Consider the following 19,459-nt stretch of genomic DNA (forward strand, 5'->3'; position numbering starts at 1 on the left):
TTTGCTATTAGAAAGCGATTTCCATGATGAACGTTTCTAAGCAAATCAGGTTTCTGATGCATGCAAAGGGATGTGTCGTGTGGGGCAGCAGGCTGCAAGCACTCCGTGTGCAAGCATCCAGTTTGCTTCCACCAAACCTTTCTCATTTCCAGGAATACGAACTCTCTGACCCACACCTCCTTCCCCCATCTCCTGTTCTCATTCCTCATCCTCCAAATCAGTGCTGAACACCACCTGGCCAATGCCCAACATGGCACTCACCTCCATCTCACGGGAGTGCTTGGAAATCCATTTTGGCCACAATCCTACCCCTCTGAGCCCAACACATTCCCGTTGGGCATCGCTTCCCAAACCAAGTCAGCCCGAGTTCCCAGAGTGCTTCCAGATCCGTGTGATAAATCCCTGGAAGGCCATTGTTCTGCTTTAAATATTGCAGCGTGGATTTCTTGGAATGCAGTGGCGATGGGCCAAATCTAAGGATAGTTATTATGCACTGTGTGATGGCCGTCAAAAGATCGAGCTCACCTGGGGGAATCCTACTGACCACAGTGTTGCACATTCAGGTGGATCAACAGCTGTGGGAAGGGCTCATGGCTGAGCTCAGTGTTGCAGGGCTCCCAGGGATCTCCTGGGGTGCAGCAGTGCAGGATTCAGCTGGGTGTCATCCAGGGAGCAGGCAGGACGGGGAGCAAACCAGCTATGGGGTGAGATGTCCTCACAACCAAAGAGCTGCTGGGTATGCATGATGGATTCCATAGCCACAGACCGAAAGCACGATAACTGAGCTGCAAAGGATGCCAGATACCATCATCTCCTGGTGTGGTTCAGCAGCAGCAGACCACAGGCAGCACTGGACGCGTTCGCATCTCCCAAGGACATTCACATCTCCTATGGCTGCACTCCCTGCAGCTCACACCACAGGTTTCCCCACATCCTGGATGGTGAATGCTGCCGTCCCACGAGCACCCAGGCTGTGCAGAGGCTCTCAGTGCACTCATTACTTCCTTCTCTGCACATCACGCAATGATGGAGCTTGTAGCCCTGCTTTCTCAGCCTCTGCCCGCACAGCCTCCAAGGGAAGAGGAAGCAGGATCCTCCAAAAAGGGAACCTGCCTTCTCTCACCGGTTCCTCCCACGACATGCGTTTTTCATTTCTCTGGTGCAATTTAAAGGATACTGAAAGTTTGCTCAATGCCACCTGAACCTGGCCCTTGAGAAATGAGAATGGGCCATAGGCTTCGGTGGTGGCAGCTCTGTCCCCAGACCTTCCCCTTCTGCCTTCCACACGAGAGGTGAAAACATGACCTCAGATGACCTGACCAAGCTGAGCACCTCACTCTTGTCTCTGACTTCTGTGCACTCAGAGCTGCATGGGGGCTGGCTGGAAGCCTTCTGTGACTGTGCCAGTGCTTTGTGCTTCCAGCTGAGCTGAGCACTGCAGTGTGAAGGGCCAGACCTTTTGTGGGACTGGTCTGCAGTGGTGAGACAGAGGTGTGGAAGAGGATGGGGTGTTCATTTCCTACAAAAGAAAGGAAAAAATGGAGAGGAGAGGAGAGGAGAGGAGAGGAGAGGAGAGGAGAGGAGAGGAGAGGAGAGGAGAGGAGAGGAGAGGAGAGGAGAGGAGAGGAGAGGAGAGGAGAGGAGAGGAGAGGAGAGGAGAGGAGAGGAGAGGAGAGGAGAGGAGAGGAGAGGAGAGGAGAGGAGAGGAGAGGAGAGGAGAGGAGAGGAGAGGAGAGGAGAGGAGAGGAGAGGAGAGGAGAGGAGAGGAGAGGAGAGGAGAGGGAAAAAGGGAAAGGGAAAGAAAAAGAGGAAAAATTCAGGACTGCCATGGAAACCTGGGGGAGACAATTAGACCCCAAAGAACCGTACATACTTTCTGTGGCATGGGTCTGAGTGTAGAGTCAGTCTGCACAATCTTCCCGTCCGCTCAGATGGGAGACGTTTGTCCTTTTGCTGCGTAAAGATGCTCAGCTGCTCACTGCTCCGGCTCCAGGCTGTGCCTGCTGAGCTGCTGCCTCCTCTCCTCCAAGAGCTGCAGCCAGGATTTACTCCATCTCCTCCTGAGGGAAGATGCGGCCCCGGGAAGCGGCAGAGCCCTGCGAGGAGCGCTGAGGGCTGCTCCGTGGGCTCAGGCTCCCACCTCGTGTCCTGGTGAGGAACTGCAGCTTGGGCGGGGAGCGACATCCGTGGGTACGATCGTGCCGGGATGGTGAGCAAACCCACCGAGGGGCTGCACCCCCCGAAAGCAAACAGCTTCATGCACAGCAGCTTCACGGGATGGAGGCGGAGGAGAACTGCTGTGAGAGCCGCGGTGCGTCCGTAGGAACTTTTAGCACAGCCCCCCCGGGCCCCCCATCATCCTCCGTGTCCCAGAAAGCCACGGTTCTCGGTGAGCCCCTCGGCTGCAGGACGCCCTGAGCCCTCGTGCAAGGAGAGGCGCTCAGAGCCTTGAGCTCGTTGTGCAAGAACAGCTGCAGCTCTCTGCACCGGCTCATGGGACCACCGAGTTCCCAGCAGCGCCGTCCGGCCCGGCCCCCCAAGCCCCGCGCAGTCCTCAGGGACAGGTGTCTGGATGCTGCTGTCATTTCTTTTCCACTAAAGGAGAACGTTTGGGACGCACATTTGAGGACGGACGAACCGGCAGATGGCAGCAGGGGACAGAGGGACAACGGGTCCGCGCCGCGCTGCGAGGGGCGAGGCAGCGCGATGTCACCCGAGGTCTCTGCTGCGGTGGGAAAGGTTTGGGGCCATTCTGCTGCCGGCAACAGAAAACGGATGCTTCCAGCAAAGGAGCCGACCTGGGAGCGGATGGGAACGTGCAGGGAACGGGCAGCGTTTTCTGGAGGGATGCGGATGAAAGGATGCTGGGGGAAAGAGAACCACGACAGCAGCAGCACCTCACAGACCTTTTGGAGGTACCCACCAGAGTCTGCTCATCTCCACCAGATCCAGCAGCTCCTGGAGGGGGCAGGGAAGCAGAGAAGGGCAGGGAATGGGGATGGGGATGGAAACAGGAATGAGGATGGTGAGGAGGATGGGGATAGAGATGGAAATGGGGGTCGGGGTGGGGATGGTGGCAGACACAGGGAATGGCAACATGTCTTCTAAGGGTGGAGATGGGGAAAGGTAGAAGTGCTGAGCTGGGACGGCATTGCTACCAACTGTCCTGTTGCAGAAAGTGTGCCAGGGAGTTGGAAACATCCCTGGAGGAGTTCAAGAAATGTTCAGATGTTGTAGTGAGGAACGCAGTTTAGTGGGAAACGGAAGTGGGAGGTGGATGGTTGAATTGGGTGATTTTGGAGGTCTTTTCCAACCTTGGTGATTCTATGATTCTGTGATTCCTTTTCAGGTTCCAGGGCAGGTGCAAAGCAAGCCTGGAGGGTGGGGAGGTGCCATGTGAGCCTTTGGTGGCCCGAACTGGGAAGGAACAAAAGAGCTGAGTTTTATTTTCTGGCAGAGGAAACACTATTCGACATTTTTTGTAGGCTGCAAAAATGCACTGTAAGGGATCACACAGCACCAGGAGCTTTTTGTAGCTGACAGCTGTGCCAAGGGATGTGCAGGAGACCCAGCACAGCACCAGGAGCAACTCCTGAGCCATGCCAGGGAGGACAGGGCAGAGGCAGGGCGAGGGGCACACAGGGCAGCCCTGGGTGAGGATCCAAGCGAACACGAGACCTGCGGGCAGGAGAACCCCTGGCTGTTCTGCCCTACATAAATCCTTGAATGTTGCTTAACTCCACCTCCCTCAGGGATAAGTTTCACTCTGGTGCTCTAATTCCCATTTATTTTAAAGCTATCCTGTGTTTGGAAAATCCTCCCAGGTCCCATCGGCATTTGTAGGATTGGATTTGCAAATCTACATCTTTAAATGTGATGATAACAGAAGAGAGAATTAAGAGGGAAAGGGGAAGAGAAAAATGGGAGGGGAAGGGGAAAGGGAAGGAGAAGGGGGAGGGGGAGGGGGAGGGGGAGGGGGAGGGGGAGGGGAAGGGGGGGAGGGAGGGGAAGGGGAAGGGAAGGGAAGGGAAGGGAAGGGAAGGGAAGGGAAGGGAAGGGAAGGGAAGGGAAGGGAAGGGAAGGGAAGGGAAGGGAAGGGAAGGGAAGGGAAGGGAAGGGAAGGGAAGGAAGGGAAGGGAAGGGAAGGGAAGGGAAGGGAAGGGAAGGGAAGGGAAGGGAAGGGAAGGGAAGGGAAGGGAAGGGAAGGGAAGGGAAGGGAAGGGAAGGGAAGGGAAGGGAAGGGAAGGGAAGGGAAGGGAAGGGAAGGGAAGGGAAGGGAAGGGAAGGGAAGGGAAGGGAAGGGAAGGAGAAAGTAGGTAGGTAGGGTAGGGTATGGTAGGTATAGATAGGTCAGGAAAAAAAAACAAACGTTTTTAACTCTTCCCACCCCCTGATATTCAAGAATCAGGGATCAGGAATGAGTAGTGCAGCCAGCAGATGCCATAAGCTTGTCACAGCCTTTTCTGCTGCAGACACCAGAAAACTTTGCCCAGGGTGCAGGCAGCATTGCCCTGCTGAGCATCTGGGGAATGCAGTCCCTGAGCTGCCTTAGGGCAGGGGGAACATGGCTGGGTTTGGGGGCTGCAGCCCCTTGGGGCGAGGCGGGTGTCTCTGAAGGATGCTCCCAGCCCTTCCCAGCCCTTCCCAGCACCTCGCTGCCCGGCCGTAGTGCGCTCCTGCTGCCCTCCCACAGGTTCCCCTATTAAAAGGTTATAGCCACTTGAAGGCCACTTCAACCCTCTTAATACATACTTAATTATAATTAGGCCAGGATGGCTGCCAAAAAGAGGGCGACTGCTGCAAAGCGCTCTGGGTAAGGCTTGGGAAAAACCCGTGTCCTGCTGTCCTGTGGGTGATCTGTCCTTGTCACCCCGAGCCCTGCACGTGAGGCGCTGCCAGCTCCCTCTGCAGACTGAGCACAAATGCTGGAGGTGAAGGCAGCAGCTCGGGAGCCGTGGGGCTGCACGTCGCCACCGCCCGCTCCATGAAGCTCGATGCTCCTCCTGCCCGGCCCCACACAGCCCCCTCCCACCCAGAGCTCTGCCCAGGGCCGATCTCTGCCTGACATCGGCTTAAGGAGATCAAATTCCTTTTCACGACTCTATTCTGACTCAGCGGGGAGGAAAATCCCCAACCAGAGCTGTGCGTCAGCTGCACGGCCTTGCCTGGGTCCCATAGGAAATCTTGGCCTCAGGGGTCTCCTGGATGGCCCCTATATGGGCCATATCCTTACACCAGAGCCAAACACACACTCTGAGCTGCTGCCAGCTTCATGGCAACCAGAGATCATCCTGCAGCACAGGTGAGGAGCTGTCTTCACCCCAGTGAGCCATTTTAAGGGAACACTGAGAAGCTCTGGTGTGCTGCAGGGCTCCAAGCAGCACAAAGCAGCGAGTCCAAAGCCTGCAAAGCACTTTGCCAAGGGTGGGCTTGCATCCAGGTCCTGACCCATGGTCCCAGATCCATATCTGAGATCCAGGTATTGCATTCCCAGCAGACTGAGCTCCCAGTTGCTTTTTCCACCTGACAGCACCTCAGTGTGCAGAAGGCAGCCATGGCTGATCACACTGTTTTTGGTTCTGCTGCACCTGCACCCATCCGAATGAAATCACTGCATCTGCTGGGGTGCACAGCTCAACCACTGGCTTTAGCAGTTTTACCACCAAGGAGTGCCCCTGTTCCCATGGGCCCGTTTGGTGCCTGCACTGTGGCAGTCCCTGTAGGGACCAAACCCACCTGCCAATCCCTGGGCTCAGCCATAGGGTACAGCTACTGCGTGTCAGCCTGTTCTGCCCCAAATAAATCACGTATGGCGCACAGAGCTTTCCAGTCTGCCGGCCCTAGAAGAGAAAATATAGTATTCCAAGGGCTTATCTCACTTGGTGGCAATTCTGGGTGTATAATTGAAATCCAAGTTGGTCATTAGAGGTTCACAGCGATGCTGAATAGCCCAGTGTTCAGTGGGCTCTGCCAGCCACGGCCAATTTACATTAAAGGCTTGATTCCTTCTACAGCCCACTTCTCAGCCCATGGGAAATCTCTCTGCTGCTTATTCCCCGTTCGCAAGGACTGTGTAGGTTAGGGATAAGCCTTGCCTGGCTCTGCTCTCCCTGCTGCCAGCACTCTGCTCAGGGGCTCAGCAGGCTGACCTGTGATGTGGCGGCCGTGTGCCCTTGGCTTTGTGTCAGCCACACATCCAGCTCTGCCTGCACTCAAGGTGTGCATTACTGTTCCCTAAATCGAGTGATTTTTGCCTAAATGAGAGGAGATAAAGGTGTGCTTTCCTGGGAACTGAAGAGAAAAGTGGCTTATGGGATGAGAACCTGTAACATGATCGAGGGCTTATGTGCAAATGATATTTGCTTGGGAGAGAAGCGTAAATATCAGAGTAATATAATAACAATAACTGCCAAAGAGCTTCCATTGGGAGAGCTGAATGCCACGAGCAGACGGTGCTGGCAGAGCCATGGGGAAGTGCCTTCTTGCCACATTCCCAAGTGAGCCCATCTTCCAGCACTGCAGTCGGATCAGCACAGCTCTATGAGGGCATGGAGTGAGAACACCTGAGCCACAGTGGGACGGGACTGGGACGGATGGGACGGGACGGATGGGTCGGGCAGTTCCAGCTCTGCTCACCTCCGAGAGCCGCAGAGGTGAAGGGGAACGGGCAGAATAGGGGGGGTGGGGCAGAGATGAGCCCCCCGGCGTCGCTCCCGGTGTCACACAGGGCGAGGTGTCCCGGCACCCGGCTTTCAGTGATCGCAGAGATATTTTCACACCTCAAATCGACGCTCTCCTTCCCCCCTCCCCCCTCCCACACACACACACACCCCCCTCCCCTCCAGCCCCCAGGGCCTTGATTTAGCCCTTGGTAATTAATTTGGCATTTCAGAATAGCTACTGGGCTGGATAATGGCCTCATTCATCTCCCCAGCCTAATCTGAACAGAATCTGGAAGAAAAGCTTTCAGAAAGACAGAAACTGCCATTCGGCAACCGCTCAAAAGAACTGTCACTCCGGGGGAATAAATCGCTCCTGATTATTTCAACCCGGGTCTTCTCTGTCTTTCCAGCCGCTCCCGGTCCCGCCGGGGGGACGGCCCCAGATATTGGGGAGGGGAAGAAGAGCCGCTCGGCTTCCACCCCCTCCCAATCCTTCCTCCAGCCCAGGGCCGGGCGGTGGCAGGGGGAGGTGGGCCCGGAGCAGCGCATTGTTCCCGAGGAGGTGGACGAGCTCCGGGATGCTAAGCGATTTGACTTTTAAAACAGGCTCCAATCGTCACGTTTCCTGGCCGAAGTAAAATCCTTCGCCTCCCTTTTTCACCAGGTTTCTCCCAGCCAAACCTGGGGAAAGGGCCACTTCTCCCTGCCCGTCCCGTCGGGGCTCCCGGTCCCGATCCCAGGCATCCTCCGGTTGACGAAGCTCCGTGTCCTCCGCTCTGGTGCTTAACGATGGAAAGAACCGATCCCAAACTGGGTTCTGGGGCACGGCTCCGAGCATCCCTCGGTGGGTTCGGTCCCGGCCTCCCGGCCCCGAGAGGGCGGCAGCATCGGAACCGGCCCCGGGGAATGCGCTTCGGTCTCCACCGCTCTGCTTACCCTCATTTAATAGCTCGAGAGAGAGGTAATTAGAGGAAAGCCTCCGTAAATCACGTTAATGACCGCAAGAGCCATTAGAAACGCCGGCGGTTGTGAAACGCTGAATACACGCGGAAGGAGGGGCAGGACGGCGCTTCGCGGCCGGGCGCACCGTCCCTCCTGCTCGGCAGCGCCGGGTGATTGTTAAATGAACAGCCCGGTAATGGGATTAAAAGGCACCGCGGGCCGTGGGGGTCGGACAGCCGTCGGAAGGGCACCTGCTGTGCTCCCAGGCCGCCCCCGGGTCCTCAAGGTTGTAGGAGTTCCGCACAAGGCGTCCCGATGTGGCTGGAGAAGAAGCTCCGGGCACGGTGCACGATAGGGTGCAGTGGTGGAGAGGGGGGGGAGGAACCTCGACTCGGGAGGGGGCAGCCGGGCAGTGCATCCTGAGGTGCCCCGACGGCTCTGAAACCCGGGTGGGTTCGGGGGGTCCAAAGCAGAGAGGGCGTCGGGAGTGGAGGGGCTGCTTTCCGAGGAAGAGTTAACAAATCCCAGCAGCAGTGGGACTGCCGGGGGGGGCCGGGGGGAGCGATGGGGGCAGGGAGGCTGCGGAGCCCCGCTGCCCTGCAGGGAAGGCGGTTGCATTGCCAAAGACGCCCCGCTGGGCTAGCAGGCCCGGGAGCAGATTAATCAGGCACTAATTCAATTTACAACAACCACTTTTATTCAGCTCGGTGGCAAGGAATTCAAAGCGGAGAGAGGGGCGGGCGGAGAGGAGGGGGCGGAGGCCGGCTTGGGGTTCACCGCAGCTCCGGCAGCCCCGTCCCCTCGGGCCGCCCCGTCGGGACTGGCAGCGGAGGGGCCGCGTCGCCGTGCCAGGACTCGGCCGCTTGAGTGACACAGCGTGGGCAGCGCTCCGAGAAAGGGCACCTCCGTTGGAAAAATAAAAGTGCCCTTTTAATGAAGGGAAGCGGCTGCGGGAGGCAGGGGGCCGAGCAGGGCGGCCGCTCTCCAGGATGCTCTGCCGCTCCCGGGGCTCCGCTCCGTCGGGGCGGTGGAGTCTACGAGCGCGGGGCGGGGGGGGTCGAGGTCCCCCAGCACCCAGGGTAGGGCTGGGGAGGTCGGTAAATGTTTTCTTTCCCAGATTCTGGGCAGGGACAGCCGGGCCGCGAGTCCCCCTGTGAGCGGCTCTGGGCACCTGCACGGGGAGATCCTCGGCAGCGCTCAGCCTGCGTTCACGGGCAGCCCCCGCCGTGCTGAGGGGTCTCAGGTCCGGTGCGTCCTCGGGATGGGGAGAAGAGGGGATCCTGCTGAGCGCGAGGGGCAGAAGGCCCCGGTGCCCCTCCCGAAGCCTCGGGCTTCTGCCGCCCCGTCGGGGCTCAGGACGAACCGTGGGGCGGGGGGACCAGAGGCGAGGGGGAAGCCGGGCCCATGCCCGCTCTCCCGGGGCGCCGATCACCGCCGAGTCGAGGAGGCCCCCCGGGCTGCGCTCCCATCCCCCCCCGCCTCCCCCCCATACACACACCCCGACGCCTGTGCGTGTCTCTGGCTGAGCCGCCAGTGGATGTCGTTGTTCTGTTCCTTGAGCGCAATGTCACTCCTTTAGCATGACCTCAAACGCGGCGGGGGCTGGGACCGCCAGTCATTCTCCGTGCGAGAGCCGGGGCGGGAGGCAGGCGGGACCCAGCCCCGCCGCCAGCGGCACTTTTGTGGGGCCGTCGCCTCTCCGCTCTCCCTTTCTCCGCGGGGTTTGGCCGCGGGGCGGGCGATGCTCCGCGCTCCGTGAGCCGCGCACCGCGCACCGCCTCCGCCGGCCGAGCCGCCCCGCTCAGAGCCCCGCTGCGCCGCGCACGATGCCGCGGAGGGGCGCGGAGGGGCCGCTCGCCCTGCTGCTGGCGGCCGCGTGGCTGGCACAGCCGCTGCGAGGCGGCTACCCCGGGCTGAACATGTTCGCCGTGCAGACGGCGCAGCCCGACCCCTGCTACGACGAGCACGGGCTGCCCCGCCGCTGCATCCCCGACTTCGTCAATTCGGCCTTCGGCAAGGAGGTGAAGGTGTCCAGCACCTGCGGGAAGCCGCCGTCGAGGTACTGCGTGGTGACGGAGAAGGGCGACGAGCAGGTCCGCTCGTGCCACCTCTGCAACGCCTCCGACCCCAAGCGCGCCCACCCGCCCTCCTTCCTCACCGACCTCAACAACCCGCACAACCTGACGTGCTGGCAGTCCGACAGCTACGTGCAGTACCCGCACAACGTCACCCTCACGCTGTCCCTCGGCAAGAAGTTCGAGGTGACCTACGTGAGCCTGCAGTTCTGCTCGCCGCGCCCCGAGTCCATGGCCATCTACAAGTCCATGGACTACGGCAAGACGTGGGTGCCCTTCCAGTTCTACTCCACGCAGTGCCGCAAGATGTACAACAAGCCGAGCCGCGCCGCCATCACCAAGCAGAACGAGCAGGAGGCCATCTGCACCGACTCGCACACCGACGTGCGGCCCCTCTCCGGCGGCCTCATCGCCTTCAGCACCCTGGACGGCCGCCCCACGGCCCACGACTTCGACAACTCGCCCGTGCTGCAGGACTGGGTGACGGCCACCGACATCAAGGTGACCTTCAGCCGCCTGCACACCTTCGGCGACGAGAACGAGGACGACTCCGAGCTCGCCCGCGACTCCTACTTCTACGCCGTGTCCGACCTGCAGGTCGGCGGGCGCTGCAAGTGCAACGGGCACGCGTCCCGCTGCGTCCGCGACCGCGACGACAACCTGGTGTGCGACTGCAAGCACAACACGGCAGGGCCCGAGTGCGACCGATGCAAACCCTTCCACTACGACCGGCCCTGGCAGAGGGCGACCGCCCGAGAGGCCAACGAGTGCGTAGGTGAGTGGCGGCCGGAGCGCGGGGACGAGGACGGGGACGGGGTCAGGGACGGGGCGCGGAGCTTCCCGGGACAGAGGGAGGGAGGGGAGGATCCAGGGAGAAGCGCTGGGGAGAGGGAGCGGGAGGCGTGGGGACATCCAGGGACACGGGCAGCGGAAGTGCGGGGCAAAGGAGGGGACGCCGAGGGGCCGCTCGGGGACACGAGCGAGGAGCGGGGGATCGGGAGTGCAGGGATGGAGCCGCGGCAGCCGGGAGCGGACTGGTGAGGAACTGCGGGAACCGGGGTGTAGAGTGGGGATCTTGGGAGAACGTGAACGGACGGCGGGGGACGGGAATTTGGGTCAGAGTGTGGGACAAGAGACAGCGACGGACCGCTCAGTACGAGGCGGGGGGTACGGAAGGACCCGGGAGCGCAGGGTCGGTGGCACCGGGGGACCGGGGTTAGAGCGGCTGACGGCACGTGGTGAGCAGAGCAAGGGACAGCGGGCGGAGGGAGGAGAAGGGCAGGGGACGCGGAGAGGATCACGGCAGGGAGAGGGGAGGCGGAGGACGGCGGTAAAACGCCGTTCGCGCGCGAAGCAGCCCGGGGAGGCGTCGGCTGGGTCCGCGTATGCGAGGAGCCGCAGCTCGCGACGGAGCGGGGAGCGGCTCCTGTCGCTGTCGGGGAGGAAGGTGGCCGGGCTGCTCTGCCGAACCCGCAGCCCCGCAGAGCTTCCGTGGCCCCGTGCCCCGTGCAGCCGCCCCGAGGTGCGGGAGGTGGCGGAGGGACGGGAAGGGCCCTGGGGCCAACGGGCAGCGCCGGTTCGCTCCGTTTCGGGAGAGGAATCCGCGCCGTTCGGGTTGAGAGCGAACTCCGGGGCTGACCCTGAAAAGGAGACGGCGCGTCCCTGGGCAGCGCTGGCGAGTTGGGGCTGTTTCTCTGCATCCCCGACTGATGGCTCCCCGCAGCCTCCGGCCCTCGTTCCTCGTATTATGGGACCATGGCAGTCCCTGCTTGTGCCTGGAATTCGGGGTGACCCACGGCGGCTCTGGGCAGCGTCCCGGGCTCTGCTCGGCTCGGCTCGGTTCTCCCCTCCGCGTCCCCGGCATTCCGCCGCCCGCAGCCGCCTTGTTTACCCGGAACACGGCTCCGTCTTCCAACAAAAAGTCCATAGACACACACACACACACACAAAAAAAAAACAAAAAAAAAAAAACAAAACAAAAAACCCAAACCCAACAATAACAAAAACGAGCGGCCGAGTTAGTTGGACTTTTTTATTATTATTATTATTTTTTTTTTTTCCCCAAATCACAATCAGATGTGTCCCTTGCAGAGAGGGTAATTTCTTCGCCGGCGCCTTCAACACCGAGGCACGGCCAAAGCTGGCAGGGACCGCGGGTTGCGGGGATCGGGTGGGGATGGATGTGCCTGGCCGTGTCCCGGTGCCCGGCGGCGCTCAGCCCCAGCAGCTCCACTCCCCCTCCGGGCCGCGGCTCGCATCGGGGCGCTCCGGGGAGCGGCCGTTTCGCAGCGCCCGGGGGGGAGGGCGGGGGGAGGTGCCCGGCTGTGCGAGCAGCGCTGAGCCGCGGTTTGTCTCCGGTTTGCTCTCCTCTGTCCGGCAGCGAACTGCGCTGTTTCGCACCGCTCTCACCTCCCGTCTCACAGCCCAGCGCAGGTTCTTTGGTTGCAGAAAACATGCCGTGAAATTCAGTGCCCCGTGATCACTGTTGGACCCCTGGGCTGCTCTGCCGTGCCCTGTGATGTTCCTCAGAATGCATCTGTTAGTTACTGTGCCGGCGCTGCGCATCTATCATCTCCCTCACTTCCAGTTTATTTCCAATCTGGTTCCCAGTTTCCAATTAAATAGGACGTCCTGCCAGGCTCTGCCTTGCACACCACGCACAGTTCAGACTTTTGCAAACGAAAATCACCGACTTTGCTTCCCTTTCCTCACGGTTTGCTGGGAACTGAACGTTTTGCAATGGCAAAACTACGGTGAAGCCATTTTCCACAGTCCATTTCTGCTGCAGATTCCTCGGGACCGTACCTATCAGTCTGCAGCACCGACTGCAGCCAAACAACTGCACGATCCTTCCAAGCCCGCACTGCCTGGAATAATCCTCCTAGATAAAGATCACAATAAACCCATTCAGTTCCCACCCATTTGCTCATGACCATCGGCCCACCCTGGTTTCTCTCCTGAACCCAGAGGGAAATCAGCCTTTGCTGACCCTCGGGTGTCGGGCAGGGACTGGGGCTGGCGGTGATGCTGTTGGCTGCAATGGGGGGATCTTCAGCCCATGAAGGGAGCACGGCTGGAGGAGCCCTGTGCTGAGGGAGGAGGTGAATTCACCAAATCTGCTGACTTTGCCCCCAGCCCATCGAGTGAGAGCTGCTTACAGCTTTCCCTTTGGTTTTGCTCTTTTTTGTGGGGGGACAAATTGAGTTTCCAACCGAAGGGAAAAATGGCAGGATGCATCTGCTTTGCTTGAAAATTGGGGTGCTTTCTTTTGTGAGTCCCTTCCCCCTGCCAAAATGGAACCTTTGTTTCCCATTCATCCTTTTTTGGGGGGACCGAAACAGAAACACACTGCAGTTTCTGTCAAGAAGTCAAAATTTCCCACGGGAACATTTCTCGACAGCCAGATCGAATTTGTGTGCATCACCTCTTAGTGCTCACAAGAGCCCCATGCAGGGCAAGGGTTGGCCCAAGGAGATGTCCTCCGGGGCCAGAAGGAGCCCTGCCTGCAGCACTACGGCGGGTTCCCATCAGCTTTACCTGGCAAATAGCTGCTCCATGAAGAGCTCGGCCTCACAGCACGGCTTTGGCCGGGAGCCTGGCAGCTAACGGGCTCCAGGGAGGACACAGCTTGGAGAGGAGCTGCTGCAGTCGCTGACAGGCAGGGAGCTCTGCTCTGCATCCTCCCTCTCCCTTGCGCTGTGCTCAGCCCAAAGCCCAGGTTGTGGCCAACGCTTTTTGTCCCCTGTGAGAGGAGCCTGCAGCTGGGAAAGGTTTGAGCTGAAATGCCTTCAGAGCTCGGTTGCTGGTGAGCTGGTGCAGATGCACAGAAGTGCAGCCAGGGACGCAGGCTTCAACCAGATTTAGGGAAATCCCTGCAATGCAATCAACACCACCCCACAATTTCTCATGAGCTGCTCACGATGCAGATGAGAACTGCCATGAAACCCTTCAGAAAACCCCCCTTCACTTGCACAAAATGCCACTAGTGCGTTTTCCAGCCGGTGCAGGCTGAAGGCTCTTTGGGAACCACCTCCCATCACTGTTCCCAGTGCCGCCCCGAGCGCTTTGTGGAGAGATGCACCAGCACCTGCACATGGCTCTGACGTCAATGGGGTCTGCAGGTGCTGGGCTCATCTCGGATTTTGGCCCTGTGTTATGCCTGGAGAGCACTGAGCAATAATGAGTGCGGCTGCAGTGAGAAAAAGGAAACATATTGTGTGTTCAGATATGGGATTTGGCACCCGGCGCACAGAGCTGGTGTCAGGCTCTGCTCCGTGCTGTGGTGCATGGTGGTTCCCAGGCTGTGATGTGTCTGTGTCAGAGCAGTTTGTGATCCGGCCTCTCCTCCTGCTGAAGGGAAACATCATCTCCAGGACTGGGAATTGCCAGGGACCGGGCTGCCTCATTCCCAATGGGAAACTTCCTCCAGGCAGACCTGGGGTGGACCGTTCTCATTTCAGTGGCAGCTCAGGGAGAGATCTGTGGGCAGTGCTACCTATAGAAGCCCCTGGGCTCCCCTCCATCCTCACCACAGCTGGAGAAATCAAACCCTCCGGGGCCTTCCCGTTCCCACTGGCCACTCAATGGGACAAGGAGACAACTGGTGCTGACTGATGGCCCTAGGGACACCAGGGTGCTCCTGTGGCCATGCTCAGCCCCTGCTGGTCTCAGTAAGCCGCAGGCTGGTTTTGGAGTGCTGTGTGCCCAAACCGCCTGTAACCTACAGAGGACACAACGGGTGCTCAGCATTCCTTGTATCCAGGTTTGTCTCGTTCTCCTCTGCCTTATTTTCCCCTGGTCCCGAGACCAAAGCAAGGCTGTGTGTGGGGCCAGGGGAGAAAAGGTGCGAAGCAGCAGCACAGCATCCCTGCACTTCCCAGAAGCTGGAACACAGCCTCCACAGGCTGTACTCCACTCCCATCCCAGTGCCCAGCTCCTGTGGGTCATTCTGCATGGGGAATCACACTGGGTGCTGTAGCCATAGAAATATGAGCCCATAAGCAGCCGAGACTTCCATTGTAGCCTCCTGAGCAAGCCAGGCATGGGCAGAGCTTTCTCACAGGCTTTTCTTCTCAGGAAGCTTAAAGTTAAACTGATTTCCAACAGAAAGGTTTTTACACCAACAAACAAACAAACAAAAAAGCGCAGTTAAGGCTAAAACAAAACCAGGCTTGGCACTCGGGGTTGGACACTTGCCTTCCCTTGAGCTTGTCCACGGCTAATCTCTGCCCTTCTCTTTCTGGGCCAACGCATGTCATCCTCATTCAGCCAGCGCCGTCCTCGCCGTGCAGATTCCCTGTGACCGCCCGGGGGGACGCGCTCCCAGCCCTGCAGGGTGAGAAGCACACAGCCCTGAGGAAAGCTCTCCCAGGCTCACACCTTCCTGCTGGGCTCTGAGTACTTAGGATGTTTGTGTTGCAAATATGTCATAGAATCACAGGATGGCTGGAGTTGGAAGGGACCCTTAGAGGCCATCTGGTCACACTCCCTGTGCTCAGTGGGGACACCACAGCTCTGTCAGTGCTCAGAGCACATCCCCTGACCTTGGGCTTGGGGCTGTGGTGGGTTTTCACTCCAGCTTTGCAGGGTGGGGAAGGTACAAGTCAGGGTGAACCCCATATTGCTGTCAAACAGCAGAAATAGCCCCAAACCGTCCCCAGGACCACCAGGTAGCACACTGAACCCATCCTAGTGAGCACCGACAGGCTCTGCCTGCAGGGTTGAGCTCTGAGCATGCAAGGAAGTTTCGCCACCCCCAGGCTCAACCCCATCTATCTCTGGCATCTTCCTGACTGCACCAAATAACATCACCCCAAGCACACAAGGGATGGACACACACCCCGAGCACACAACACTTGTCCCTGCCAACCACACGCAGAGATATCCCTAACGGGGAGGTGACCAGCAGGCACTTAATGAGATCTCTCTGTAATAGCTTTCATTTATAGGGGGATTAGGATGCCCTGGGGACTGATAAGGAGGCAGTGAGGCTGTTCCTGCAGCAGCTCAGCTCGCAGCTTGCTGGGGATGGGGCTGTATGGCTCTGCCGCACACCCACTTGACTCTGCATCCTGCAGGGAGGGAACGTGGTGCTGTAGGGGATATCTGTTGAGGGAAAGGGTTCTGAGCTGGGATGGCATGAGCACCTGCTTTGGAAGGGGGCAGGGATGGGGGAGGCACGCAGCTTGGCTGGGGCATGGATTTGTGGATTTATGGATTTGTTCTGTTGGTGCCCAGAATTTAAGAACTGATGGGGTGATATGGAGATTGCTGTGTGCTGGGGATGGTGCTCAGCACCCAGGGTCTCTGCAGGCACAGGCAGTCCTGCTGCACTGAAAGGCACCAACAGAGCCCAAAGTGCGGCTGTGCCCTTCCTGCGCAAAGCGACCTTCCCCCTGCCCTAGGAGCTGCATCACTCCAGAGTGCAGTGAGCAGAAGAGCAGGGGAAGAGCCCATTGCCACATCCTGCACACAGCTCCAAAGGCAGCAACAGTGCAGTGGGAGCTTCAGTTTCACCTGGAAAAGGGCAAACGCAGTGTGAGGAGCAGCAGAGCTGGGCAGCAAGGCAGGCTGCAAGCAGCTGAGCTCTGTGGGGTGGAGTGGCATGAATCCATCCTGACCTGTGGTGGGAAACTGCTGGGATGGAAAGTGCTTTCTGGTTGCAGAGAAGCTGAGCTGCTGCCCATCTGCTCTGCCCCATCCCTGCCCTTATATCCCCACATTTGAGCACTGGGCTCGTGGGTTGGGATGGAAAGATGCAGAGCTTGTATCACCTTCCTCATGTCACTGCATCAGCTGATCCCTACAGGGCTGTGTGCTGTGTGACCACAAGAATCATCACCATCTCCGCTCTGTTTCAACCAAATATGACTTGATTTTCACGGCAGCAGTGAGGGGAGATTCAATGTCCCTTAATGCCAGCCGTCTGGATGCTCAGAGTCCAAACGGGATGTAGTGGGTGCAGGGAATGGGCACAATGGGAAAAAGGAATTTTTGATGCCCAGCAGCTCAGTGCAGCACCTCAGTTCGCTCCTGCAGGAAGATAGTGGGGAAATAGGAAGATGGGAGAAATGGTGTGTCTTTATAAACCTCCGGTTGCAGTGCTGAGCTGCAGCGGAGCATCCTCGGGACACAGGACCCCCCAGCCCAGATGTTTCCCCACCCGCCCTCCGGTCCTTTTGCAATAGGGAGTTGGTTCTGCTTAATGTCGGAGATTGTACGGCGATTAATGAAAGCCTCATGAAATGAAATCACTTTGCTTCAAAGCATCCCGGGGAGGGGGAGCGTCCCTCTGGCAGCGGGGATGGCCGAGCGGATATTGCAGGCAGCCTGCTAGCCAGCACTGCAGCACACAATTGGGCTCTGACAGTGTGAAGGCAAATACAAACAGCAGCTTGTGTTTGCACACAAAGGCTCTGTGCACCAGGATCCCCGGCCCTGTGCTTTACACCCTCGGCTCTCGGGCAGAAAGTCCTGGGAGGGTGGGAGGGAGGGAAACCCGCTGAATATTTAGAAATGAATTGAACTGTGCAAACATGCAGCGGGGAAGCTCGCGGTGCAGCGCTTTGGATCGGCTGCCTGCCGGGGCTGGAACACAACCACTGGGCTTGAAAGGGCGACTTTCACGCTGAAGCAAAACTGGACAAAAGAAGATAAATGAAATGGGCTCCCGGCGGGGTTTGGTTTGTTTGTTTTTGTAACTCAGCTGATATTCCCGTGTGGTTCAGCCCAGCAGCCCGGTGTGTCCTTTGCATGCCGCTCATAAATCGGGGAGGGCAGCAGTGTGGGGCAGGAGGGTGAGATTATTGGGCGTGTTGTGGGGTAGGGAGTGGGGAGTGGTATCAATTCATCACACGGCCAAGCGTAACACATCCCAATTTGTGGAGTTGTGGGTGCTGGCAGCAAGTCTGGGGGATGATCACTGGGCAACCAATGGGTACCTGTGGGGATGGCTCCACCCTGAGCTCCAGCACTGGGTGAGGAGCTGGGCTGATCCCTGCTGCATCTTGTGGTGAACTGCAGTCGGGTATCACCAGGCCATCAGATGGCCCTGGCATGCAGAGCAGGGCTAACAGCGCACCTGACGCTCGCTTGTTTTTTAAGGCAAAGCCATGCTCAGTGCAAGTCTGTTAAAAACCCATCTATTTCCAGGACTCCATTTAGCTCCGTGGAAGCTTAGCACCCTGCTGCATCATAGTTTTGATCAAATCGAACCCTTAAAACATTACACAGTGCTTAATCTACTCCGTAGCGTTTGCTCTTCCCAAGCCCCCGTGAAGCCACCAAATGCTCGTGGTGATTTGGCAAACCCATCCCTGCAGCAGTGTGGCCTCCCCCCACCGAGGCTCCACTTCAGCACGTTCCACCCAATCAATAAAGAAACCCCATAGCCACAAAACCCCAGACAGGCCGTCACGTGTGTGGGGCAGCCAAAGAAATCCCCGTTGGTGACCAATGGACGTCCCCAGGAATGAAAGGCGAACAATTTGTCGGCAGCCCACGCACTTGAAAACGAATGATCCAAATTATTCAGCGAGTCTCCCCGGATAGTGAATCCATTGAAAGGGGACGGAGACGGAGCCATAAATTATTCATCACTGAACAGAGAACGAAATGCATATAATCATAACAATAATAATAACAACAACGCCAATAGCAGCAGCTCAGCTAAGGGAAGCGGGGAGGCATGAAGGCACGCAGACTTTGTTTTTCTTTTATTCCAGCAGCCCCCTGGAGCAGTTGTCTGATATAAAGGGATACAAAGTGGGTGTACATTTGGAATGAATGCACCCATTGCCAGCAAGCGGGCCGGCTTGCCTTGACCGGGGTGATGCTATTTGTGCTTGGGTCCTGGGCGGTGGGCAGGACCCATTCACTCACATTCACACGTTGGGGTGCCGTGTGCTGAGATCCATCCTTTTGCCACCCCTGGGACCCGAGGTCTCTTTATGTCACCCGTTGCATGGGGTTCCCCCTTTCCCTGGGGTGCTCCCCATGAGGAGCTGGGCCATGCAGAAGCCCCAGAGGCATTGACATGCTCCCACCGTGTTGCACAGTGCCCAGCTACCGTGCTGGCATGCCAATGAGTTCCCAAGGGGCTCAGCTGTGGCACGCAGCCATCTCCTGCTGCTTTCCCACCGGTGGCCCCGTGTTGGCAAGGAGGGGCCACGGGGTCCCTGTGCTACCAGTTGGCTTCCTGCACCTGCTCACCTCAGCTGCGTCCCACTGCCTTGTGTCCATTCAAACACAGCGTGTTGGGACGCGGCAGGTCGGAGCAGTAAGGAGTATCCCCAGAGGTGGGGTTGGATACCACTAAGCATCACTGTGGCTGAATCATGGGTCACGAGGATCCCCACTCACAGGGCAGCTATCAACACCAGCCGAGCTTTGGTGCAATAAATCACTAAGAAGTCACACTTTTGGTTTTGATTCTGCCCTTGGCTATGAGTGACAGCAACCAGAGGTAAAACCCACTGCAACCCATATGTTCACCTTTTGGAATTAATTTCTCTTGGTAATTTCCGTGTAATTACACAGCATTGAAGGCTAATTATATGCTTCCTCTTGTGGGCCACTAATACTGCTTCTCCAGCACCAGAGGTGTGCTTCGCAGCCTGCAAACCTGCAGCCTCCAGCACAATGGGGCAGCCTGAGCTGCTCTCCCTCCCCAGTGGCTCTGGTCCCCTGCTGTGTCCTTGGGTGTAGGTCCCAGCCAGCAGCAGGGCATGGTGAACGCAGGACATGGAGCACTTACAAGAGCCACCAAAATACGTGGGATGT

At 58.4% G+C, this 19,459-nt stretch overlaps 1 protein-coding gene across 1 annotated transcript in view; it reads left to right on the forward strand.

The window, feature by feature from the left end:
- The first annotated feature begins 9,276 nt into the window (after positions 1–9,276).
- NTN1 (netrin 1) overlaps positions 9,277–19,459 on the forward strand; it is a 49,981-nt gene continuing 39,798 nt past the window's right edge. The window contains exon 1 of the mRNA XM_052688290.1: positions 9,277–10,454. Within this exon, the coding sequence (XP_052544250.1) occupies positions 9,431–10,454 (1,024 nt within the window). The 5' untranslated portion in view covers positions 9,277–9,430. The remainder of the gene's footprint in view (positions 10,455–19,459) is intronic.

The sequence above is a fragment of the Tympanuchus pallidicinctus genome, unplaced genomic scaffold, assembly GCF_026119805.1.
Source record: "Tympanuchus pallidicinctus isolate F22 unplaced genomic scaffold, pur_lepc_1.0 scaffold23, whole genome shotgun sequence".
NCBI lineage: Eukaryota > Metazoa > Chordata > Aves > Galliformes > Phasianidae > Tympanuchus > Tympanuchus pallidicinctus.